Source organism: Micromesistius poutassou (genome assembly GCF_964030765.1).
Source record: "Micromesistius poutassou genome assembly, chromosome: 17".
In the NCBI taxonomy this organism is placed as follows: domain Eukaryota; kingdom Metazoa; phylum Chordata; class Actinopteri; order Gadiformes; family Gadidae; genus Micromesistius; species Micromesistius poutassou.
Window position 1 is genome coordinate 10,388,402 of NC_140287.1, and position 24,365 is coordinate 10,412,766.

The 24,365-nt window shown below is 42.8% G+C and overlaps 5 protein-coding genes across 5 annotated transcripts in view; 2 read left to right on the plus strand and 3 right to left on the minus strand.

Moving 5' to 3' along the window:
* Window positions 1–1,507: 1,507 nt before the first annotated feature.
* On the plus strand, window positions 1,508–4,310 carry chmp3 (charged multivesicular body protein 3). Its single transcript, XM_084481640.1, has 6 exons — window positions 1,508–1,631; window positions 2,181–2,241; window positions 2,396–2,575; window positions 2,725–2,846; window positions 3,134–3,248; window positions 3,459–4,310. Exons 1-6 carry the CDS (start codon window positions 1,587–1,589, stop codon window positions 3,596–3,598), a joined length of 663 nt encoding a protein of 220 aa, XP_084337766.1. The 5' UTR covers window positions 1,508–1,586; the 3' UTR covers window positions 3,599–4,310.
* A 508-nt stretch (window positions 4,311–4,818) lies between these two features.
* On the plus strand, window positions 4,819–12,064 carry reep1 (receptor accessory protein 1). Its single transcript, XM_084481809.1, has 8 exons — window positions 4,819–4,904; window positions 6,160–6,232; window positions 6,330–6,406; window positions 6,572–6,692; window positions 6,978–7,091; window positions 7,549–7,705; window positions 9,128–9,351; window positions 9,942–12,064. The coding sequence occupies exons 1-8, from the start codon at window positions 4,873–4,875 to the stop codon at window positions 9,999–10,001; spliced, it is 858 nt and encodes a 285-aa protein (XP_084337935.1). The 5' UTR covers window positions 4,819–4,872; the 3' UTR covers window positions 10,002–12,064.
* A 1,072-nt stretch (window positions 12,065–13,136) lies between these two features.
* On the minus strand, window positions 13,137–14,303 carry mrpl35 (mitochondrial ribosomal protein L35). Its single transcript, XM_084481833.1, has 4 exons — window positions 14,249–14,303; window positions 13,775–13,934; window positions 13,533–13,677; window positions 13,137–13,375 (listed from the first exon to the last, which is right to left on the minus strand). The coding sequence occupies exons 1-4, from the start codon at window positions 14,277–14,279 to the stop codon at window positions 13,187–13,189; spliced, it is 525 nt and encodes a 174-aa protein (XP_084337959.1). The 5' UTR covers window positions 14,280–14,303; the 3' UTR covers window positions 13,137–13,186.
* Window positions 14,304–14,530: 227 nt separating this feature from the next.
* On the minus strand, window positions 14,531–19,955 carry LOC311362399 (uncharacterized protein). The gene is made up of 9 exons (XM_084482230.1): window positions 19,821–19,955; window positions 18,861–19,037; window positions 18,011–18,149; window positions 17,486–17,574; window positions 17,151–17,214; window positions 16,446–16,534; window positions 16,157–16,269; window positions 15,770–15,926; window positions 14,531–15,369 (listed from the first exon to the last, which is right to left on the minus strand). Exons 1-9 carry the CDS (start codon window positions 19,867–19,869, stop codon window positions 15,212–15,214), a joined length of 1,035 nt encoding a protein of 344 aa, XP_084338356.1. The 5' UTR covers window positions 19,870–19,955; the 3' UTR covers window positions 14,531–15,211.
* A 336-nt stretch (window positions 19,956–20,291) lies between these two features.
* The window catches only part of cfap99 (cilia and flagella associated protein 99), a gene marked incomplete at its 3' end in the record, with an annotated part of 4,411 nt that continues 337 nt past the window's right edge, over window positions 20,292–24,365 (minus strand). The window contains exons 2-13 of the mRNA XM_084481925.1: window positions 24,214–24,358; window positions 24,032–24,126; window positions 23,795–23,907; window positions 23,529–23,682; window positions 23,306–23,347; window positions 23,066–23,154; window positions 22,436–22,640; window positions 21,699–21,840; window positions 21,441–21,592; window positions 21,030–21,235; window positions 20,517–20,712; window positions 20,292–20,369 (exon numbers count right to left, since the gene is read on the minus strand). Of these exons, the coding sequence (XP_084338051.1) occupies window positions 20,292–20,369; window positions 20,517–20,712; window positions 21,030–21,235; window positions 21,441–21,592; window positions 21,699–21,840; window positions 22,436–22,640; window positions 23,066–23,154; window positions 23,306–23,347; window positions 23,529–23,682; window positions 23,795–23,907; window positions 24,032–24,126; window positions 24,214–24,358 (1,617 nt within the window). The remainder of the gene's footprint in view (window positions 20,370–20,516; window positions 20,713–21,029; window positions 21,236–21,440; window positions 21,593–21,698; window positions 21,841–22,435; window positions 22,641–23,065; window positions 23,155–23,305; window positions 23,348–23,528; window positions 23,683–23,794; window positions 23,908–24,031; window positions 24,127–24,213; window positions 24,359–24,365) is intronic.

Genomic DNA, 24,365 nt, shown 5'->3' on the forward strand with positions numbered 1-24,365 from the left:
AGCCCCCAGGAGACCCGTGTTAACGCTAGGAACAAGTAATAGCATTTTGGGCTGTTTAAGCGTTGCTCCGGGCAAGCTCTGTACTGGTTGAGCTGTCTGGACGGCTTATTTAATCTGTTTTCATGCATAAAAAGACCCTGGGTTCAATTTTCGCCGGACTTACTACTTACGTAGTTTTTTATGGATTTGTACTTTACTTGAGTATTTATATTTCCAGCAACTTTGACTTTTACTAATTTTCTTAATAAAATGTATACTTTTACTTCGATACATTTTCCCTTTGTATCTCCGTTACTTGCTACAAAATAAAAGCTGAATAAATTAGACATGTCATATTGTTGGAAGTGGGAACAGCAGGTTTGGCCAAGGTTTGGTCAATGCAAGTACAGAGTGTTGCCAGATTGGGCGGTTTTTCGCCCCGTTTCGATTTGAGCCAGAAAGAGAGATAGACAGACAGGTGGGGTGCATTTCTCCCAGTGTAATCATGCACGCTGGTATTATGGGGTGAATTGCCATCATAACGATAGTGCGTTAATGAATGAATGAAATGAATCAATAATAACTAATTAGAGATGGAGTGAATTCCTCCCAATATAATAATTGATCAGAATCCAAATCTGAATTGGCTTTATTGCCCAGTAGGAAGTATTTTTTTACTGGTGTTTGGTGAATTAACATATATATAAACATAGTAAATAACCAAAATTATAAAATAGAAAGAAAGTAAACCAATATAAAATAGATACATTTATCGTAATAATAAAAATCTATACAGTTTGTGCATGAATGAGCAAAATATGGACCATGAAATTTGCAGATGTTCACAGTATGGAGTATCCAATAATGTATAGCCAGAGAAATATGCGCTAATGTGACGCAATAAGACAGGGCGGATGTGGGCGGAGATAAATGTGTGTGTGTGTGTGTGTGTGTGTGTGTGTGTGTGTGTGTGTGTGTGTGTGTGTGTGTGTGTGTGTGTGTGTGTGTGTGTGTGTGTGTGTGTGTGTGTGTGTGTGTGTGTGTGTGTGTGTGCGCGCGCGCGCGTGTGCGTGCGTGCGTGTGTGTGTGTTACAGAATAACGTTCATAGGGGTAGTAAATCGCTTTAAAAGCATTTGACCTAGCACACCAAAAACCCGGTGCCACTGGAACTAGGTATAAATCAAGATAATCGGAATTACTAATGCAAAACTACATTCAGAATTTGACATGTATCTTAGTCTTGGTTGGTCTTGACCTCATAATAGCATATCTTTATTAAATATTTCCGTTAAAAATGTCCAGATATCTCCTAAAAAATAAAATGATTTTTCCAGACTGGCAAGGCAAAGGTGTTAAATTGTGTTGTTAAATGTAGATGTTACTGGAATTATTCTGGGACGCATATACTTATGGTATATGAACTCTATACTGAGTTTATATACTATATATTATTATAGAGTTATGCTATAACTATCAACTCTGATATTGCCAGACTGTGTCCTGAGGTGGGCGGGGCTCGGGGCTGGGCCATGGAACGCCAGGAACAGGAAGAGCCAGTGGAATACTTCAGGTAGCAGTTAGCTAGTCATTTAACTTAAAGGCTACGATGGGTCTGTTCGGAAGAACACAAGAGAAACCACCAAAAGACCTGGTGAGTTTAGGATTTTGAGGGTATTTTTTGAGCTTGTACATGCCCGGGATTTGAACCCCGATGCTCAAAGGATCTCCGTCCGAAAGGGGTGGTGTGTAAGCTATCTAACCGCTAAGCTAACTGTGTTGCTCACTGGCTTCTAGTTGGATTCTTCCAAACTGTTGCTGCTTCTTGCTAGCTGTCCAGTTAGCCTCTTTGTAACATTCGCCTTAACCTTATAAGGAAATCACTTTACACCTCTAGCTCTCACATATGTACAAACATACTTATTTTATATATATATATATATATATATATGTCCGCGGTACTTTAATCTCGCAACACTTTTATATTTGTAGCACCGGTAAGCAGTTAGCATGCTATACATTCCAGCTAAGACAAGTCAGCTATCGGATGTAAACAAACCATATTTTGTCAGCTTTTAGCAAATGTCGTGATCTGACAACGTAGTGTACAGACTTTGACTCGATATTCCGAAAAATATGCATAGTAGTAGCAGTGGCTCGTTATATTCCCAACTACATATTCAAAAAAATCCTCCTTTTTCAGATAAATGAATGGTCGCTCAAAATCAGAAAGGAAATGCGAGTGATTGACAGACAAATTCGAGGTGAGCCTCGGAAAGTCTATATATCTCTGCTCTTAATTTTTCTGAAATCACTCTTTCTTTCATTCTTTCATTTTTCTATGTATTGTTAACATAAGACGTTAGGCATATAGGGTTCTGAACTCATGAAATGAAAAGATAATCCATCGCATTGCAGACATTCAGAGGGAAGAGGAAAAAGTCAAAAGATCCATCAAAGATGCTGGCAAGAAAGGCCAGAGAGATGTGTGCATCATCCTCGCCAAAGAGCTGATCCAGTCACGGCGGGCCGTCAGTAAACTCTATGCCTCCAAAGCTCAAATGAACTCTGTACTACTCAGCATGAAGAATCAGCTTGGTAAGTGTGTAAAGAAAACAGTTTATGTTGGCTAGATTAATGTGTTGTTTTTGTATGTGCCTCATTTTGGCTCCTATTTGTGTATATCCTCTTGAGGATACAACTTCTGAAAAAGTTCTGATTTCTAATGTCTCTCTGTGTGATCCCAGCTGTGGTTCGTGTTGCTGGAGCCCTTCAGAAAAGCACAGAGGTTATGAAAGCCATGCAGAGCCTCGTCAAGATCCCGGAGATCCAGGCCACCATGAGGGACCTTTCAAAGGAGATGATGAAGGTCCAAAAGCTGCACAAACACTAGTTGTACTAGTAGTCTAGTTACACTTCATAATGCGTAATTGCATGCATAATTCATTGACAGAAATGCAATTTTTAAGTAAATCATAGTCCAGTTTAAGGGCACACAAAATAATGTGTAAAAATATGATTAATGATATGGATAACAACACCACCTCTACCACTACTACTACTCGAATAATAACTAATAGGGGCATTATGCCAATTGGTTTACAGCCATTATTATAAGAAAATGGACTCAAACAAGGCGTGTTTTCTATCTCCTAGGCTGGCATTATTGAGGAAATGATGGAAGACACGTTTGAAAGCATGGAGGATGGGGAGGACATGGAGGAGGCAGCAGAGGAGGAGGTGGACAAGATCCTCTTTGACATCACAGCAGGTATGTGTTGCAATCCGCTAAACGATAAACAAGCAGTTGCAAACCATGAGTCATTAGTTATAATCACATTAAGTACGATCAAGTAGTGAGTGATGTATGATGTGAATATGTTGATATGCAATACGAGCACACTCGCCATGATAATTGTTGTGACTCCTTTCTACATAGAAAACCAAACAATTGTGAACTGTTGTGTATGTGCTCCATTAGGTGCCCTTGGAAAGGCTCCCAGCAAAGTCACAGATGCCTTGCCAGAGATGGAGGCTCAGGGAGCCACCGCCGCCTCGGAGGACGAGTCAGAAGAGGACATCGAGGAGATGCAGTCAAGACTGGCCGCCTTGAGGAGCTAGAGCCCTCCGTCCGTCCCGCTGCCAACTTTTTCGGCTTGCCCCCAAAAGGACAGAGACTACTTTGGTTTACCTGGAATCTTTGCTTGTTTATTGTCCGCCTACGTTTATCTGGGTCATGTGTGCTTTTTGCTAAGGCTTTCCTGTGTGTATAACATTTTCCGTTTTTTAATTTTTAAAGTCGATGCAGCCGGAGCATAAGGCCATCCTGACTTTAGGTGGGGGCAGGTTATGCCAACGCTTATTATCCAAAGCATGGTTTGAACACCATATCACTACACTTAAGAAGTGGTATTTTATAAAGCAGTATAGAAAGCCTGCAGACAAAAACACATTATTGTACTGTGCTTATTTATAATAGTGGTGGTGGTCTGGCACTCTTTTCCAAAAACTAACTAGAACCACAGCTGGGTTGTTCTGCATTAAGTCTTTATCTGCGTTTAATAGCCAATTCCTTTGTTTAAATCTGCCTCCCATATCTGAAACTATTGAACCTTTCAGTAGATATTTTCTGTACAGTCAAAATGTATCTATATTAATTGTGGACCTATGTGGATGAAAGTACACTTGTTGGAATAACACACATATAATTGTGTGAGGGATTTTAAGACATTAGGAATCATCATTGTGGTTCATTTGATTCATGTCCCCAAATGCCCTAAATCTACATTTTGGTGAGATGCGTGGAAAATGAAATGTTTGGTTGGAAATGAGACCCGGTGTGTGTTGTTCTTTTCCTGCATTCACTCTGTGTAATTGCGATAGGAGGAGCAGAAAAGAAAGGTTTCCTCTTTTATGAAAGTGGAGAAAGAGATTTGTTTCCTGAAAGCAACAGCATTCCCTAGCTACAGCCAGTAACTCGATCCTGCACTAATTCTCCTATTTCTAGCGTCCGGAGTCCCAACCTTGAACCGAGGTTCATGAAATATCAAGCATCATGTCAAATACAGGTCTTCCATTATTTTCTAACGACGGAGGTAAATCAAACTGTATTAATCGTGTGGAGGCCTATATATTAATAACGATGTCAACCAGCAGTAACAACGTACACTAATCTTCCGTCTGGACAGTAGGCCTAAGCATTATGAAGTCGGTGTTTTGTTTTTCTTATGCATGACAACAATGCCATCTATGGTTGAAGGTTATTATAGACCATCCACTGTTTATTCTGCACGTTCTTGGCTGCGTGCGCCTCGAGCTACGCGCCTGTCCGCTGGTGGAGCGCCAGTCAGGAACTCCTCCCCGCAGACGGAGCGTTCGCTCGGCTACACAGCGCAATGGTCTCGTGGATTATTTCCAGACTTGTGGTGTAAGTAATATTATATTTTTTCGCCAATAATTTTCTTGTCATTGAAGCAGACAAGAAACACGGTATATTTCGTTGTGTGTTATATAGGCCACCCGGTCCATTGGCCAGGTGCAGCCCAGCAGTCGCTTTATATGGCTACAGAGACGTGGTCTTATTTCTAGTACAATAAAGCATGACTAGGGTGTTTCAGAGGACCTGTGTGCTGATTTTGTATTTGCAAGTAGATTTTTTATAACTATAGGCTACATTTTATTTCAACAAGAGGTAGCCCAATAAATGACGAGCATGCAATGCCATTGTTGTTCAAAAGCAGACAAAAGGCTGACAGGATTGTAGGGGAATGTCAAATCAGTAGGGGTATGATGTGTTAGAATATCGCTGATATAGAAATGTAGGGTGGCCTATCCCATAACCCGCGGATTTCAGCCCATGAGAGGTGACCGAAACCCGATGTGATCATTTGAAGGGTCTGGTATTGTGAAAACAAAGGGATGGGTTCGCCTTCTCTAGTTACAATTCAACTGCTACTTTTAATACTACGATTAGGGCTGTAGGTTTCATGTAGCATCGATTCACTATATAATAATAGAATGGTATTCCATGAACCATTGCCATGATCAGTTGATTTTTTCTTGTGCTTTTCGACCAGCGTCTTCATAGATTGTAGGCTATCGTTTTATACAGGCCTACTAAGTAATAGCACGTAGGCCTACACATCTTCAAGATCGTTGCCTACGTCAATTAAATTTAGATTACAATATCCTGTTACAAGCAAGTTGGCGTATTCGGTTCCGGCTGGGCAACACTGTCACATGGGGGCCAGTTTGAGATATTGACTTTGGGACAAAAAAACATCCGTCCGCTTCGAGCAGCCCAGTCTATTTGACAGCCAGTGACTCTTGTTGTCTTGTTTGAGAGGTCTGTCGTGGCAGTGATGTTCTCATGCCAGGCCAACGTGGTGCAATTTTATGTAGGGCAGTAATTTGATCAGGTCACGCTCACAGCTGTTGCTGAGCCGTTGAACTCTTGGGTCTGCCCTCCAGTCCTGTGGCTGGACTGGAGTCAGCAGCGCAGGTGTGTCTAAACTCGACACAACACAACTTGTCCATAACACAAACGAAGGCCATATTTTGGTTTTGCGTTTAACCACAAACGTGACAACATATTCCTGGTGTTTTAGTGTAGTCGGTCTGGGTTCAGCTTAGAGATTTTGATTGTGTGTACACAACATGGCTGATATTGTCTTATCTTGCAGACTTGTATTTGGGACACTATACCCTGCATACTCATCATATAAGGCGGTTAAGTCGAAAGACGTTAAAGAATATGTAAGTATATCACTGTTATGTTTCATAATCCCATATGACATGGAGCGCTTTTGTAAGTCATTTGTTATTGTAAATTATTTTCCTTGTTCCGTTTCAGGTAAAATGGATGATGTATTGGATAATATTTGCCTTATTTACCGCTGCAGAAGTATTTACGGACATGTTTCTATGTTGGTAAGGGGTATTTTTTTTTAATAACAGCAAACATCAACCATTGTGTATTTTTAAAGGTCACTGATGTGTCAAACGGTGAATACTCTTAGAAATATTACAACGTTAACAGGGAAGGAGGAAAAGTGACCTTAGAGGTGCTTAATCATTGTATTTTCTTCCCTGCAGGATCCCCTTCTATTATGAGCTGAAGATAGCCTTCGTGGTGTGGCTGCTGTCCCCATACACAAAGGGAGCCAGCGTGCTCTACAGGAAATTTGTTCATCCCACGCTTTCCTCCAAAGAGAAGGTGATGGCCCATCCCCGTGTTCAACCTGCCTTTCCCTTCCTCTTTCCCTTCCTCTTCCCCTTCCTCAAGCAAGGCCAAGGGAGATCCACAGTGATGACATAAGTACCACCACCATGTCCTTCCCTTTATGTTTCATCAACATTGTGTTTGGAGCTTGATGATAACTGAAGATTCAGAAGGATCATAATCTTCATTTAGTTTCTCTTGGGCCCCATCACCAGAGAGACAGTGTTGTTTTATCTCTTATAAATCATTGTATTCATTTGTTGTGTGTGTCGGTTGCAGGACATTGATGAGTACCTCTGCCAGGCCAAGGACAAAAGCTATGACACCCTGGTGCATTTTGGGAGGAAAGGGTTGAACGTGGCAGCTGCGGCAGCCGTCATGGCAGCGTCAAAGGTACTGCTGAGCCCGGGCATTTCAGCAGCGCTGTCCGGTGGACGGCTTGTTGTTCGTCCTGTTGTCCCTTTTCTTTTTGTTTGTGAAATGTTGAAGTTGAAAGCCACTTCAATGGGGATTCTGCTCTTTGTGGACTATCAATAGGAGAAAACAACTCTATGGGTGTGGTGTGGTGTGGTGTGTGTGTGTGTGTGTGTGTGTGTGTGTGTGTGTGTGTGTGTGTGTGTGTGTGTGTGTGTGTGTGTGTGTGTGTGTGTGTGTGTGTGTGTGTGTGTGTGTGTGTGTGTGTGTGTGTGTGTGTGCGCGCGCGCAAGTGTTTTTTTCCAGTAATACACAAAGGTCAAACTCCTCTGAGTTGTTCTGGGGAGTGTTCTTCTCCACCCGGACAGAGTGGCTGCTGTTCCCCCCACAGCAGCTGTGACACCTGAGGCTGCTCTGTGTTGCCCCTCCCCTCCAGGGTCAGGGCGTCCTGTCTGATAGGCTGAGGAGCTTCAGCATGCAGGACCTGTCGTCCTGCCAGGCGGACTCAGACTTGGTCGACGGGGAACGCGAGTTGGCGTCGCAGCACCGGGCGCGGTCCATGATGCGCAGCAAGTCAGAGAGTTACAGCAAAGGTGGGGAAAACGGTCCTTCTACTGACCAATAAGGAGACAGAGAAAGATCACACGCCCGAGGTGTGGTCTCAACGGGTGATAACTGGGTGACTGGTGTCTGGGTGAGGGCTCTCAGTGCTGTCAGGACATATTGCATTCCTTTCGTACGGTGGGTGCTGTCATTATATGGCCCATTAATAGGAGAGCCTTGGTCATCATCATTTGTTTAATGATTATTAACATAGTTACACTTACATTTGTGGTTTTCGATCCAGTCGCATCTTTTCGCCCGCCATCTTGCCGGGGATTTTTCTTGATTTTCCATTTTCTCGCAGGCTATTGCGGGAGCAAGCCACAACCCCTGTCTGCTAGTGTGCCCATCGAAAATCTCAACTTTAAGGGGATATTAGCCCTACCCATTACCCCTTACCCCTCAATATAAGGACTAATGTGACAACCCTATGCTACAGCGAGGGGTAGGGTTGAGATTTTGGGTTAAGGGCAGTAATGGGAATCAGACTTAGCCTAGCCTCCTGTGGTATCTGAATATCGTACTGGGCTGGGTGGCTTTACAAAAACACACAATCTGCAGATATGAGGCATGCCTTTGCCCTCCTGGTTTCCCCCTCATCCTGAAGCTGACTTCCTGTCTGGAACAGGCTGACAGCCACAGGTCGCCACAGTGCTGCTTATGCACATGAACAACCATTAATGAAGTTGTACCTTGAGCTCATTCCATTGTTTTGAAAATGTCTGTGTTTAACAGCTTTTTACTGCTGTACATAGTGTACATGTTACAGACTGCTGTTCAATTGTTGATGCCTTTCAGCCTCGCTTTTATCTTGAAATACAATAATTTGTTGTTGACAAAAGGACAGCAATTGTTACTTTGAAAATCGTTGCACAACCTGAATAATATATTCTAACTGAATTACAATTCATTTCTAGCTTGACAAGTAACTTAAAAAGATTAATAATTATTACTTTAATTTTGAGTAAACATTCAAAAAGGGCAAATGATCTACTAAACACAAATACATTCGAACAACAAGCTTTCATCCCAAACTAACAATGTAACCCAACTAAGTTATACTAAACAAAAGGAAACACACTTCAGTATGTATTAATCCTTGTGTCAACCTGAAGCAGAGGGAGCGTTGAACACGCGGTCTGCGCCTGAAGGCACTCATTAGAATATGGGTTTGGTTTACGAGTTCCTATTGAACTATTTTCTTTTTGCTCTTATCCTGTGTCACCGAGCAATGTTCTCCAACCATTATGATGGAAATCTATCATAACTCAGCTCACAGAAGTATGTTGCAACCCTCCAGCAATTACAGGGATACTCTGGGAATGGCGCTCCCACTTTAAAAGGGCAGATGCCATGTTTCTGTGTCCCGTCCGGTTCTTGACCCCTCTGGCCGTCCTCTTCCATGGCACCAGGGCAGGAGGATTTTGACATGGCTGAATATGAGGTCTTGGAGCACTGTAGCACCGAGGAGCTGCAGTCCCAGACTCTCTGGCCCTCTCCACCCTCTCCACCCTCCACCTCCCCCACCCAGGGCCCTGCTCCCCAGACACAGGAGGAGGGGGAGGACGTGGGGAGAGGGGTGCAGGTGGGGTCACGCTCACCCCAGCTAAGGCTGATTAAGAAGAAGGCCCCGGAGGTACTGCCCGTTGAATAACACGGCTGTCCTGCTGCTGCCTGATTGTAAATGAGCACACATGAAGAGTGCGATTAACCGACTCACTCCCTAATGTGTCCTGCTATGTGTCCAACTAAAACATGAGGAGGCCTGGAACTCCTTAATCGGGGACTCGGGATGCTTGGAGTGCTACTGAATGAAGTGCATGAACTTAAATCTTTTATACTGGGGATCTTTATTTATTATCTTTATTGTTTGATTATAAGAACTTACAGGTAGGGAGGTGACCGCTGGAAAACACCTCTGACGGGATTCAGGCAGACAAACGGACTGATTCTGTTTGTAGTTCAATTCAAAAACCACTATATATATAGTATACTAACTTAACATTTAAAATTAGAAACAGTTGACATGACAAGCCGTATTCTCTGCCAACCTGTCCACTCAGACCTTTCTAAATATAGCGCTTGCTTGCATCTGTCACACTCAACTATGGATTTGAAAATGATACTAAATGTTATTTTAAATCACTAGTCATTCTTTGTTAACTCAACCCCTTCTGCCCCCTAGTTTTTTAAAACCCCATCTATATTTGTCTCCTCTCCTTTTAGCCTCCTCCTAGAGTCTTAAGGCCGCTCACAAGATCCAGGAGTGCTCTTTCTTCACAATGAAGCCATGTGGAACCCGAGTCCAGACCTCTTCAGCTGCCTTCACTGCAAAACAAAAAAATGTAAAACAAATACAGAGGAAAAATTGTGTATGGCCAAAAGCTACATATATTAAGCAGCCTTGTTATGGAGTAGGGTAACCAAAGTGACTTAAGACCCTTGTGTGTTTATAAATACCCTGAGGGACTTGCTTTTAGAAAACAAAAGAGGAGGTGTCTCAGACTGATGCTGGTCACAAGAATGGATGATTTTCATGCCGACGGACATCTGGATTTTATGTTGGTGGTTATTGTGCTGTGTGTGTGTGTGTGTGTGTGTGTGTGTGTGTGTGTGTGTGTGTGTGTGTGTGTGTGTGTGTGTGTGTGTGTGTGTGTGTGTGTGTGTGTGTGTGTGTGTGTACATCTCATGTGATTCGCATCGCATTTGTTGGGTTGTTTTTATATCAGTTGCATGGTTGATCTTCCTTGTCCTTTGTTCACTGACCTGATTGTCGCTGATTAAACGAAAGTATTGGCTGAGTGTCATGTCAGAAATGGTCAGTGACAAAGTCCCACTTGATGAGTAGTGACGGTCCCACTTATGGAGTAGCTCCTGCAGAGACCCCCAGGTCAACCCGTTGAAATTAACCGTTTCTGATACATGCTGACTTTAGAGATCTCTACTACTAAGCTGCTCTACTTAAATGTAATCAGTATGGATATATTTTTAGTTGGTCAAGCAGTGACATGCCAATAGGGTCTAAGGCAACCATATTAGTATTGGCAATTGTCAACAGCCTTGAAAAGCTAATTGGAAAAAAATATGTTCCATACTTCCACTGTGGGCTGGAGTATTTTTATCTAATTGCACTCGTGTATGATTACAAATATTGTCCTTAATATTAAGGAAGAGACTAAATGGGTGGCAAGAAATGGCTGGTCGTCTCAACTGATAAATGCACCATTATATCTGTTTATTACATTTGTATGTGTGGTAATATACCAAGAGAAGATATGTGAAGCTGTTTTGAGTAATTTCTGTCAAATTCAAATCAGATTCACACTTTGTCAAATCTACTCACAATTTCTGTTCTTTTTCTGTTTCAAAATTAAGATGTGTATGAATAGTTGGAAAACTGTTTATGTATACATCAAAATATTATATATATCAAAGATATATGAACATCCTTAATTAAGAAACACTGTGTAACGATGTCCTCACCGAGCAATTAAAAACCCATGGGTCTTCTATTAATTTTATGAACACAAGATCACGTGATTATTTGTATTGGTTAGCAGGTTTCCGATATTACTTTTCGACTGTTCAAATTGTGGATTTATTTTTTCTAGTGAGAGGTGATCTGCTTGGCTCCTGATGTCGCACTGCTGAATTTAGTTGATTCACCTGTGTATCTGGCTAAATGGTTTTACACTCTCTGACGAATTTGTCTGTCCAGGATGGCAGGATTTTAATCAAGCAATCCTGTCATTTACTGTATCTTATCGAGGCGGTTGGAAGTTTGAAACAAAAGCTCCTCAGGTACCACTGTTCTGTTTACACCCTTCTTTACTCTTATGTCGTAGAGCTGTTATGCACACAATATTTCTTTCCATAGCTCAATGGTGGAAACTGCAGGTCTTTACTGTGATCACAAAACTCTGAAGTGTTGCAGCATTAGTCGTCTTTTTCCTATAATCAAGAAATTCATAAAGTAAAACAAAATAACTAGATCATTGCTATGTACCAGATTTGTATACATCTGAATCATATGCATTTATCATTGCATGTTTATTTGTTTTTATGAAAATGGGTTTTAAGTGAAATAGTGTGAACTTGTTTTTGGCCTTATCAATGCATTACTGATAGACATTTTGTAATCATTTAATTTAGTGTTTTCTGGAATATATATGTACACATCTTATTTAACATATATATATACAACATAGCATACAATCTTTTCTGGCAGGCCAGAATGTCAGCAGTCTTTAAAACGGAAGGACTCTAAAGGAGTAATGTGCATGGCTATCCATTTATTGTTATGCTTCTGTTGGTGAATTGACATACAGCCATTAAATATGACAACTGAACCTGCTTGTGTTTTAATCCATGATCTTCTAAAGTGCAAATGAGAGAAAGGTATTACGTTTCCAATAAAATTCTTAATAACAGCTGGCTTAGCAGGGAAGGCGGAGTTATTTAAACTCTGATAAGAAAGGATCAATAATGAGATTAATGACTGATCTGGTTTTTGACCTTGGACCAGCCAACGCATGTGATGAGGATACGAACGGCTAAACCTATGGAGGTAGATTTGTGTCTTTATTATGCAATCAAACAGAATAGGTTTGAGAGCAAACTTTCCACACTGCAATCAAAAAATTGATTTGAGAGCAAAACTATCGACACTGCAATCAAAAAATGTTTTATTTCAAGTAAAATAAATGTGATTAAAAATGTATTAATGGGAATCCAAAAGTTTTGTTTGCGAATCCAAAAGTTTTGCTTGCGAATCCAAAAGTTTTGCTTGCTGTTGAGCTGAATCTCGTGGGCGGGACCTACGCCGAAAGATGTAAGACATGTCTCTATTGGCCAGTCTCGATCGGAGTGACAGCTTGGCAACTCAGCTCCCGAGTCCCGCTCGGTCTCATCATGGACTTCAAAACTCCCTCTCTCGTTACTAACTGTGGATGTAAGCTGTCACTCCGATCGAGACTGGCCAATAGAGACGTGTCTTACATCTTTCGGCATCTTTTGGATTCGCAAGCAAAACTTTTGGATTCGCAAGCAAAACTTTTGGATTCGCAAACAGCAAACAAACAACTTTTGGATTTGCAGACAAAACTTTTGGATTCCCATTAATACATTTTTAATCACATTTATTTTACTTGCAATAAAACATTTTTTGATTGCAGTGTTGATAGTTTTGCTCTCAAATCTATTTTTTGATTGCAGTGTGGAAAGTTTTGCTCTCAAACATATTCTGTTTGATTCCATAATAAAGACACAAATCTACCTCCATAAAACCAGGGCAGGAATGACCAGGAGTAAATACTTAAATATAAAAGTTAGAACAATTAACTAAAAAACTTTAATTCTGTCTCAGACGCCATAAGGCAAGACCAAGTGTTTACATAAGAATGGAAGACAAACTTATTTTTTCCATCAATAACTTTATTAAACCATAATCAAAGACAATATATACACAGGATTTATACTTTCAGGTTGACACGATCATGGTATTTAAAGTAGGGATCATCAAGGTACCAGTTTCTTCTCTTCCAGAATGGACCGGTCATTTTATCCAGCATCTTGCTCTGCGTCTTGTTACAGAACACATGCTGCCTCAATCTGTACCGTCTGGCAGGCATCTTCTTCCATAGTTTCTTCTTGTATCCGGCCTATTTATTGAAAGAAAGTTGAGAAAATATTATATTTTTATATATATACACTATGTAATGATCCACTTGTTCATGAGTTATCAGAAGAGCGTATTGATTTTAACACAGTATTCGTTTTTTGATATGTCCACTCAAGAAACTATGATTCATCTTGTACCTGTCGTCTGACCCAGAGACCACAATGGAGCCTCAGGAACCGCTTCACCACGGACCTCACGGACTTCTTCTTTCCCTTCCGCAGCCCAAAGTAGGTCAGGGTTCGGCATGGCTGCAGACCCAAACTAGGAAGCAGAGGTGCGACACTGAAAAGAAATACAATTTATTTACATAGTTCAATCACTTCCAGTGTCAGCACACAATAATTCAGTGTGGTGATGTCCTTTGTAGGACAGTGTTTACCGTTGCAAGATGCTGCATTGGGCTGGAAGACATGAATGAGAAGCCGGAGAAGCCCTGATAGTAGCGGCAGCAAATATCGGAGATGTCTGGGGTCGCGTTATGGTAGAAAACTGGCCAATCTTGGCTGCCCTGGCGCAGGACATCAGAGGTCTCAGCAGGCCTATGCAACACAAATTTATTAAAGTCGCACATGTAAAATAAAATAAAACCGATCTCTAAAATGGATCAGCTATGCAGTTACTGATGGGGTGACATAATTGAGGAAACCTGGCAAGTAACACTACGAAGAAATTCGGACAGGACATGGTGTTGAGGGTTGCATGCATTAGCTTTGTAGCTACAATAGCTAAAACATGTGATATAAGAGATGACATCGATAGTCTCTTTAGTTGTTTGTATTATGTCAGATGTCATTAAAGCTCTCAGATGTTATGAAAGCTCTCAACGAACACATTACATTTGACAAATACGTACCAGGGACCTTCCTCACCAAGGCCGCCGCCATGTTTATTGTAAGACTACTACGGAAAGCTCAAAGGACAAGCTGCACGGTTTTGTTAAAATGCATAACGCTCTTGATGTCGAAATGATTTTCATGTAAGGCAATACCTTGCTTTAAAGTTTATAGCCTTTTTATTTATTTTTTAAGATAATACATTCGTATTGTAGTTATAGCTATATTAATATATTGACAAGGTACACTTTATATTTCAATGTGTAGATATTTGATATTTCAAAGACAATTTTGCAATAACAAATGCAAAAACAGCCCACCACAGACACATATTGACCTCGCCGTCAGAAACTCTGTACAGTTTTAATACTTTCTTTGTTCATCTGAAAAACAGATTGCATAGTGCAAGTTAAACTGTGGTCCAGCCCGGGATGATATCATTGTATTTGTTTTCATTAAAACACAGTATCATTATAAATACGACAGATGACAAATGCTAAACAAAAAAAACATTCAACTTTAGGTACCACAATCAAATACATAAAAAATGACTTTGTACAACCAAAAGCTTACAACCAAAGCAGAAACACCCAGCAAATCTGCAGCGATGTGAGTGCAAAGTAACACACATTAAATTAATTCAGAGAAACAAAGTGCTCAACATAAGACAGCGTTTGCAGACAGAGGGAATGTCCTCATCAAAATTCACAACCGAGTCTAGACTCCTTCGCCTAAGATACAAAATAGGGATTGTTTCAATAATCTAATAAAATAACTACAACAGTGTAAGCCAACGAAACATGGAAAATTGTCAGTAAAAAGTACCACAAAAAAACAATCTTCCACATAGTATTCAAATCAACAAAGCTAGGCGTTCAGGACATCTTCTTCATCCACTGTAGAGGCAAAACACAGCGCCTCCATGTGGCCGTTTAGTGAGGACCAGAACATGCAGGCGTCCCATTAGGACCAGCGGGTGTTCATCACCAGCCAGCGTACACGGGTTCTGCGTCGCAGGGCATGCCGTGGTAGCGGCCCTGAGGACGTTCCTTGCGGAGCAGCGGGGCGCGGGCGGCGGACAGCTCGCTGTCCGTGTCTCTCCGTCGACGGAGGACCAGTAGGATGACTAAGAGGAAGGCCACTGGGAACACAATGAACAGGGTTGGTTTTTTTATCAGACACAAAACTCCCATCATCCCATCCCTCGGTTTGCTGGTAACCAGAGGGTTGCTGGTTCGATCCCCATCTCCACCTCGACCTCCTGTCAAGGTGTCCTTGAGCAAGCACACCTAACCCTAACTGCTCCCAACGAGTTGGCTGTCGTAAAAATGGTTGACACCACCATCGGTGTGTGAATGGGTGCATGAATGTATTTTTTGGTCTTCTCTATTTTGTGTGGGTGAATGCTGTGTATATGTTATGTATATTAAAACAAAATCCTCTGGTTTGAGGACAAAGTGCATTTCTTTTTTAGAAGTCATTTTTAATCAAATAAAGATATAAAAAAACGACAATCTTATTGCTTTTTCAACGCTACTCACCCCCTGCACCGATGACTAGCAGAGCGATGGTGACCGGGGCGAGTGCACACGTTTCCCCTGACTTGCGGAAGAACGTCTCCATGCAGTAGCTGGGGGAGCTGCTCCCCGCTGGACAGAAGGCGTCCCCGGGGCAGAGGATGGGGCTCACATCGGGACTCTAGTAAAAGGACAAACACAGTTGACGGCAGTCAACGGCGGCAGCATACGGGCAAAAGCGAACACTTTAGCACCCTCTAGTGTTGAATAGGAAAATTGCTGAAATCCCAAACATGTGACGTCTATTAAGTTATTTGTACGGCAACAAATGTTTTCAGCATTTTGATGCGTGTTGACGAAATTTGTGGAACAATATTATATTTACTGTTATCTAAGCAGATCAACACTCACAGGACAGTAGTGGTTTTCAGGACAGACATCACAGTTCTCCCTGCCCCAGTGGATCTGGAAGAATCCACTGCTGCAGATTTGACACATCATCTGATGAGCTGCCTTGTGCATGCCTGTCCGAAACCAAACCAACCAAAACCAAAACAAAACATTTGAATATCTGACTCTCACGCGAGAGGCCCCTGGGTCTTTATCACTGGTGGATCTACATTTAACATATTTGACAGCTGTTAACAATAATACAGTCTGTTGGTATATCATTTTTAATTAAATTAAAATCCACAGTTACCTGGCCGACATTGAGTGCATTCCTTTGAAGCCAACAGAAGGGATTCTGTGCCGACAGGACAGACGGGGCACTGCGCACAGTTAGAGGAGCTACCGGAAGAGGCAATGTAAAATAAAGATAGATTGGAAATGGGTATTTTAGATTAGATGAGGAAGTACAAAGCAGCGACTGCTGTGAGATAGAGGAGCTGGAAACAAAAGCAGATATGCCCCTAACTAGTACAAAAAAAGTGAACTTTTAAATTCACAAGAAAATGTAATTAAGCTGCCCGTTGGCTTAATGATTGTCTGAGCCAAAGCTATTTCTATTGTGTTGACCAGATGTTCCAATTAAACTGGACAACAGACCACAGATAGACCTTCAAGATTTTCGGGAATTAAGTAAGCACAAGTCCCCTAAAGCTAACTTTTCATAGGTTTTTTTTTTCATAGGTACTTTTTGGGTTCCCTGTGGCGAACATATTAAGTTAAAGAACAGATCAGTTGAGGGGTTCAATTCATAATACTACCAACGTCGAGCTCCAACTCAAAATATCAGGAAAGCTAAATCCTCCTCAGCTTCTCTGGTCTCTGCTGTATCCATGCAACTGCTTTGATTGTTATGTTCCAGAAAGCAGAACCATGAGCTGTGGGCATGTGATGTGGTACAAACGGTACTAATCATGGCAGACAGGCGGGGAGGGGGAGAGTCCTCTGGGCAGCTTACTTGCAGAAGGTTCCCTGAAGACACGGGTTACATGAGCTGGAAGCTGGCTGAGATGAGAAGAAGCCTGAAAAATATAAAACAGATCTGATTTGAACATGTGTAGATAGATGCATGTATCAACGTCATCATAAACCTATGCTATGCAACATCCATCTTTTGCTAATCATTTGTTTTCCTCACCTTTTTTTCTACTAAAAATAGTTTCAATTTAACCTTTAATTTAAACTGTTTTGCATAGTTAATGCAATTGAAGATAAGAAGACTCCAATGCAAACAGTATGCCATAATGTGGCCATAGTGGGTCTAGGGGGTCTAGGGGGTGCGGGGACCCAAACCTGGGGTGCAGCTCCTGCAGGCGTCCGCCCCGGTGATGTTGCCAGCAGACCCGCGCGGGCAGGGCTGGCAGGTGGAGCCGCCGGTCACGCTTCAAGAACAATACGACAAAGGACAGGAAGTGTGTTGTTAGCATCATCACAGGAGGCAGAGCGTCCTTATCTTATCCTAGCTATCTTTGTTGTAAACGGGGAAGGGGTTAACCTAGCAGTTGTTAGTGCTTGGCACTTGTTTCTTTGAATATCTTTACTCTACCGACAGCAAATTATTGTAGTTTATTTTTCTTCTGACAAATGTACTTATTGTAAGTCGCTTTGGATAAAATCGACTGCTAAATGCCCTAAATGTAAGAGTACAGTTAAACAATTCACACATCAGTAGTCAATAAATAGATGCAAGCCAGCATGAATGCGTTCTCAGTTTTGGAGCAATAATGACTTTTTATAATTTTGTGCGTATATAATTTTGTGCGAATTTGCAACGTGTATTATATGGATATGGGACATATGTTTGAGGTAGGCGGTTACTTTGAATAGAGGCCCAGCCCACAGGGCAGACACTGCTGCTGGCCAGCCAGCGGCTGAAAGAAGCCTCTGGCACACAGGAGACAGGCCCCGGGGAACAGGCAGGACCCCGGGTCGGGACAACAGGAGCACATCAGGGTCCCTGGAAACAACCACAGAGCCGTGAGCTTCACCGCCTCAGCTCCAACTTCACTGCCTGCCTTCCTCGGTCAAGAAGCAATCTTTATGTATTTGTGTTATTTGCCACGCGGCTAGGCTACGTAGCAAACAACATGACAGGGTTTAAGTCAACAGGGCTGCACCTGTTTCAAGTTACCGCTCATCGGGCCCAGACAATCCCTGGGTTACGAAGACATGAGACAGCGACTGCTGACAAGATTGACAGCGAGAGGGCACTATCGACAGGGCTCTTTTGTGAGGGCTCTATTGGAAGAGCTCTATTGACAGGGTTCTATTGAAAGGGCTCTATTTGGCTCTATTGATAGGGCTCACACGACAGGGCTCTATTGACAGTGTTGGTGTTTATTGGAGAGTTTTTTTTTTTTTAAACGTACTGTAAGCTTAGCACATTTGCACATTTTGGCACAATCCTGCTCCCTAATGTCCACCTTCTTCCTGCCCTCAAATAACAGAAACATTTTTTTCTGTTCGCCATGAACTCTAAGCAACCATCTCATGAATGATCCCAAGAGCTAATGTTGCAGTCAGTTGATAAAGTGATACACAACACAGGGTTTCACAGACAGATATGATATAGGACTGTCCAATAGAGCTTGGTAAAAAGGGGATGTATTTTTCAAGCATCCACAACGCTGGAAATGGTTAGCCACCAGTCCAAGCTGTTGAACCTCACCGTTGTCATAGTGGGATCCTGGAACACAGACCTCGCAGGTCGAGGAGTTGAGACCAGAGCAGCCCGGGGGGAGGGTGCTGAGCATCATGGGAGTTGCAGTCACATCAGTCGTGTTCTCACTGCTGGCTGTGGTGCTCACCACGGCTGGAGCGAGTGTTGTCTGGGATACCACCATACCTGAAAAGTGAACGTTTCTGATTTGGTTTAATTTCTTACTAGTGTTGTACTAGTGTTGTCGCAGACATTAGATCAATGTATGAACGTTGGCTCAAAACCCAGCCGCTTAATTGACAATCTCTAGGAGATGTGAAACAGAAGGTATTATGATTCAAGACAGATGCGTCTACTGACTAATCAAGATGTGCCCCGTGATACCGAGAAGCATTTGGCACGGAATGCCTTAGTGTATTTTAACGTTTTGAACCAGTTAAACGTCTTAAAAACATTTTACACACCTAGTGAGTAGGAGAAAAACAAACAAGGCAGTGGCTGATCTGCACAGATGCCATATTGTGGTAATAATCACATTAGCTGCTTAACTGCTTGGTCGAGTAAGAGCTGACCTCTTCAAGAAATGTAATTATTCAGAATGAGGGGTCATATGATTCCTCTACTTCGGCTCTGCCTTGGTGCATATTGTTTCTCAAGCAGCTCAACGTAATCCTTTGTTTGGTCCAACTTTATTTCAAATGGTAAGAAAAAGTCAATGAAGACATCATTATGAGAAAATAAACACATCTATGATTTAACTTAAGTTTAATTATAAATCCCATTTATGTATAGAATTAAGATTTATTTTAACTTGCATTAAGCGGTCTAAAAATACGCTTGTAGGCATTGTAACGTCACAACACGCTGACAAATGGATCAATTAATTAAATAGATAGATCCAGTTAGCACTTTTGAATTGTGTCGTTACTTAACTTAACTCAATAACATAACATTAACATCACAACGTACCTAGAAGGCAGGCGGCAGCAATCGTGGTCGAGATTCCCCAACATTCCATGCTCCGGCTAGTAGAAGTTGAACCACCAGACGATGTTGTAGAATTTCATCCCTGACAATATGCCTGTACTTTACAGAGGTGCTCGGTGAATCAGGACTGAACGAACCGTGCGAGTGTTCTCCTCGGTGTCATATGACAACATGTACATCATGTGATTTTACTTAGGCGAGGACTGAGCAGGAAGATAGCAGAATGGGCTGGATGTTGACAGGAATGTATTTACATCTTACAGACAGCAGGGGCACTATAGGTGACAAACAATGACAACAGGCGACACAGAATCCATTTGTGGGGCCGTTACAAATACAGAAACAAAATAATTTCTAAAAATGTCTGATAACTGATACTGATACAATTATAACAACGTATTAATAATAATATTGAACTCAAATAGCATAGTCCATGCTGTTGTTTTATTAATTTCATTTGATGTGCGTCTTCTGTAACTGACGCTCTAAGCTTCTCTCTAGTTCAGCCCAGCGTTCTTCCTCCGGTTTTTCCTGGAAAAGTGTTGACAGTTAAAATAAGGAACTGACAACACTGAGCTGTTAACGGCACGATACACTGGAAACAGAGTACAACTCTACATCCCACTCAATAAAAGAGTGTGTGCTGCTGCTCTACATGCTGATGGGTTCCATCATCACCTGCTGTATTTTGCTATTGTGCGTGTTGGACGCCCCCTCGGTCGCTTTTGTCTTGACGCCCGCGCTCGGTCTTAGCCTCTGCCTCTCCTTCTGTCTCTCCTGCAGGATCTTCTGCAGCGCCCGCACCCTCTCATCCTCGAGCACCGCCTGCTGCAGAGCGCTCACTTTCGACATCTTCTCCTTCTTCTCCTCCTTCCTGCCATCCATTTACATTTACATTTAGATCATTTAGTACATTTGTCAGAAGAAAGAGAAACAATATTACGCCGTTCTGACTAACAAAGAAATTGTAAGTTTTCTTTTTGATAACCTCTCTCAGTTAACACTTTATTACTTTAATACTGAAAATACTTTAATACTTTAATAATGCTGACAATAAACCTTTCTTACATTCGCACAAAATCGGGTCACAATAGTTGTATTCAATGTGGCTTATGGCTTAGCTGGGTCCCTCTCAAAGTGAGTAGACCTGCCCCGTGGCTCCACTCAGTGTGGCTCTGCGTCCTCCCTGACCTGCACAAGGCGGCTTGTGCCAGGGCCTTGCTGTGGAGTTCGATGGCCTCCAGGTGCGCCTGCAGCAGCTGCTCCTTGTCCTGCTTCTCCCCCCGGATCTGCTCCCGTCTCTGGCCCCGCTCGTGGCCCATGGCCTCCCTCTGGAGGGACAGCCGCGCCCTCAGCTCCGCCGGGGACATCTCCCCCAGCAGGCCGTGGCCCGCCGTCTGGGTGAACGATCACAGAGAGCAGAGGGCTCGGATTGGTTGGGTCTGAACGATCACAGAGAGCAGAGGGCTCAGATTGGTTGGGTCTGAACGATCACAGAGAGCAGAGGGCTCGGATTGGTTGGGTCTGAACGATCACAGAGAGCAGAGGGCTCGGATGTCTGTTCCGGTGTCTGGCGTGGGACTGAAATGAAGTTGCACTCACCTCCGTCTCGTCCACAAACTTGTGTCTGATGGGACGCACAGACTCAATGGCTCGGGTCTCCTGGACGAGGTGGAACTGCCTGAAGAGCTCCTCCTGCTCCTCCTCCATCGCCTGACGGAGGAGCTCCTGCTTCTGCTGCGAGACTTCTTTCACTGAGCGTGGTCGACGACAGAAACCAGAAGGTTGTTAACGGCAAGGTGTGGAGGACAGGAGTGGAGAGGTGCTTGTCTGGGGCCGGGCCGGAGCGGACGGACTCACCGATGTCCTGCTTCTGCTCCTGCAGTCTGGTCATGGCTACCTTGAAGTTCTTGTGTCCGTCGGCCACCGCCTGCCTCTGCTCCCTGGTCTCCTTCTCTTCCCGCAACCTCTTCTCTGCCTGTTTCTGCATCAGCTGGGCGGACTGTGAGAAGCAGCGAATCATCAGTGATGTTGCTCGCTCTGGGAATGGGGAGGGGGCTGCAGTCATACACAAGACAGACGCACCGACCAAACGTGGTTTGGTGGTTTCACGTTTACATAGTTTATGTCATTTAGCACTTTCAGCCCCTTCCGTCCAAAGTGACTCTGGGATGATGCTGGTTAAGAGTCAAAGTATACAATCAAAAATGCAGTAACTACGAAGTTAACAGCCAAAAGACTGTAAAGCCTAAAAAACAACAGCGACAACAGGACAAAAATGCTGTAACAACAAACTTTGTGAACCGTTGAAAAGAGAAATGACACAAGTGTGTACACAGTGTAGAGTATAGAGATGATCTATTCTCCTTTCCTCTCAGCACATCATGACATTACCGTTGCCAAAACTCTTCCTGGGGCAAACAAACATTCAATGTATTTGAAAAGTTATACAATTTACACTATACGATTGGAAAGGAAACTGAAGGTCAATGCAATTGATCACCCAGATGCAAAAGAGTTACTCTAGCAGCCCTTAAAGCATGCAGAGTACAGGGAGGCTTTGTCAGGGTGCAGGCCAGAGGAAGCCCGTCGCCCACCTCTTCTTTCTGGAGCTGGGCGGTCCTCTGGTTGCGCTCCATGAGGTGGCCCCGGGCCGTGGCCCCCTTCGTGTGGCTGATACGTCCCTCAAGGCGCCGGCACTCCAGCTGGGCCCGCTGCCCCTGGAGGTCCTGATCCTGCATCTCCTTCTGCCAGCGCAGGAAGGAGGAGGACTCGTGCTCCCCCTCCACCAGGCGTTCAAGTCTGGGATGGAGACACACACACGCACATGCATAATGCACACACGCGTACATGCACGCACGCACATTCACATACACATGCACACACACACACACACACACACACACACACACACACACACACACACACACACACACACACACACACATACACACACACACATACACACAATCCAACCATCAAGCTTAGAAAAGGTCAAATTAAAAACCGTCTTAGCATGTAATAAAGAACTTTTTGTTACGACAATTATACAATCAATTCTAATGGCATGACATTTGGCCATTCATGAGCAGGTACAGGTAGGGAGGGAACAAGGTAAAGAGAGCTCACATCGAGGTTGATGGTTAGTGAACCAGCCTGGTAACTGTTGTGGGTTTGAATGACGGCTCTTTTGTTTCAATGGTAACTAGTGCCATCATGGGCTTCACCTTTTCAGTTCCTGCTCCACTTTGTGGTTGTACAGGGCTGCACTCCGCAAAATGGCTGTGTTGTTGAGCTTCATAGGGTAGTTGTTAGTCTACAATGGAGCCAAGACAAGGACGCACACGCACACACGCACACACACACACACACACACACACATAATTTTCTAAAAATACTAATATTTTGTCATGTCCTTGTAACTGAATAAATAGAGTTGATAACTAATATACAGCAAACCCTCATACCTCTGTAACTTCTTTTGGAGCCCTGTAAGTACTATTTGGAACCTATATATGAAATATATATATATGAAAAATATATATTCAGTCAAGGAAAAATTACATTTTAGCCATTTTGTTTTGCATCAGAGTTTGAAGAGATGCATAGATGGATGGATGGAATGGTGGATGGACAGATATTTGACCCGTCGTGGATTGGATATTAAGGACGTTAGTAAATCTGACTTGCAGGTGAGTGTTTTTCTTGTTGTGGAATGGGCTTAGGCTGGGTGAGGCAGAACTCCTGAGGCACCGTGGTTCTGGCCGCAGCGTTCTTCACCTGAGCTTTGCAGGACATTTCAACGCTAAGCTTTTCCATAAGGACGTCGATCTCTGGGCACCACCTAGTGGTCGGAAAAATATATGAATGTATTAATGTTTTCAGTAAAAAAAAAAACGATCGATACGCATTCAGCGAGAACGGCTGTCCTGCGGACCACTTAGACTTTTCTTCACCTTAGCAATGGCGAAATCCAGTTGGTTTCTACATGAGCAGCATCATAAATCTGAATCCACTCCCCTTGGATCCAGGTAGTTAGGTTTGTGACATTGAAGAAGAAACTCACGAGCTTCACCAAAGGAAACGAACGCAGTTATTTAGACTAGTTAAATAGCATATTGTCCTAATAGACTCAACTTTTTAAATGCGAGTTATTTGCAATGCAACAGATTGTTTCAGACATATTTTCTCACTTTCTGTATCTTTTTGAAGTCCAGATATTTGATAATGTTTCCAAAGCGTTTGAGTCCCAGGTCATCCAGACAGAAGGTGGCCAGGTAACAGATAACTGTGGAATTACACAACACATGGACACTCAGTCTACTGTGTCGTCTACTTGTTGAGTACAACCTACAACAAAATGCTCTCAACTCACCAACATACTGGCTTCGATCTCCTCTCCTTAAGCATTGTCCATGCTGAGCATAGAACCCTTTAACGACCACGTCCAGCAGCTTTTTAAATTCCACACAGCCCGACAAGATGTCAAGGATGAACGTCTTATCCTGATCATTGATATTCTGAAAT

Bases quoted from the DNA above. Each gene is read 5' to 3' on its own strand.
- chmp3 (XM_084481640.1), top strand. From the start codon at position 1,587: ATGGGTCTGTTCGGAAGAACACAAGAGAAACCACCAAAAGACCTG. The intron at 2,576-2,724 runs GTAAGTGTGTAA...GTGTGATCCCAG, and splicing joins CAGCATGAAGAATCAGCTTG to CTGTGGTTCGTGTTGCTGGA. The intron at 2,847-3,133 runs GTCCAAAAGCTG...TCTATCTCCTAG, and splicing joins TTTCAAAGGAGATGATGAAG to GCTGGCATTATTGAGGAAAT.
- reep1 (XM_084481809.1), top strand. From the start codon at position 4,873: ATGGTCTCGTGGATTATTTCCAGACTTGTGGT. The intron at 7,092-7,548 runs GTACTGCTGAGC...CCTCCCCTCCAG, and splicing joins CCGTCATGGCAGCGTCAAAG to GGTCAGGGCGTCCTGTCTGA. The intron at 9,352-9,941 runs GTACTGCCCGTT...CTCTCCTTTTAG, and splicing joins TTAAGAAGAAGGCCCCGGAG to CCTCCTCCTAGAGTCTTAAG.
- mrpl35 (XM_084481833.1), bottom strand. From the start codon at position 14,279: ATGGCGGCGGCCTTGGTGAGGAAGGTCCCTG. The intron at 13,935-14,248 runs GTACGTATTTGT...TGTGTTGCATAG, and splicing joins CTTGGTGAGGAAGGTCCCTG to GCCTGCTGAGACCTCTGATG. The intron at 13,376-13,532 runs GTACAAGATGAA...TTCAATAAATAG, and splicing joins GTCTCTGGGTCAGACGACAG to GCCGGATACAAGAAGAAACT.
- LOC311362399 (XM_084482230.1), bottom strand. From the start codon at position 19,869: ATGGAATGTTGGGGAATCTCGACCACGATTGCTGCCGCCTGCCTTCTA. The intron at 19,038-19,820 runs GTACGTTGTGAT...TTCACTTTTCAG, and splicing joins TGCTGCCGCCTGCCTTCTAG to GTATGGTGGTATCCCAGACA. The intron at 16,270-16,445 runs GTAACTGTGGAT...GGTTTCGGACAG, and splicing joins ATGCACTCAATGTCGGCCAG to GCATGCACAAGGCAGCTCAT.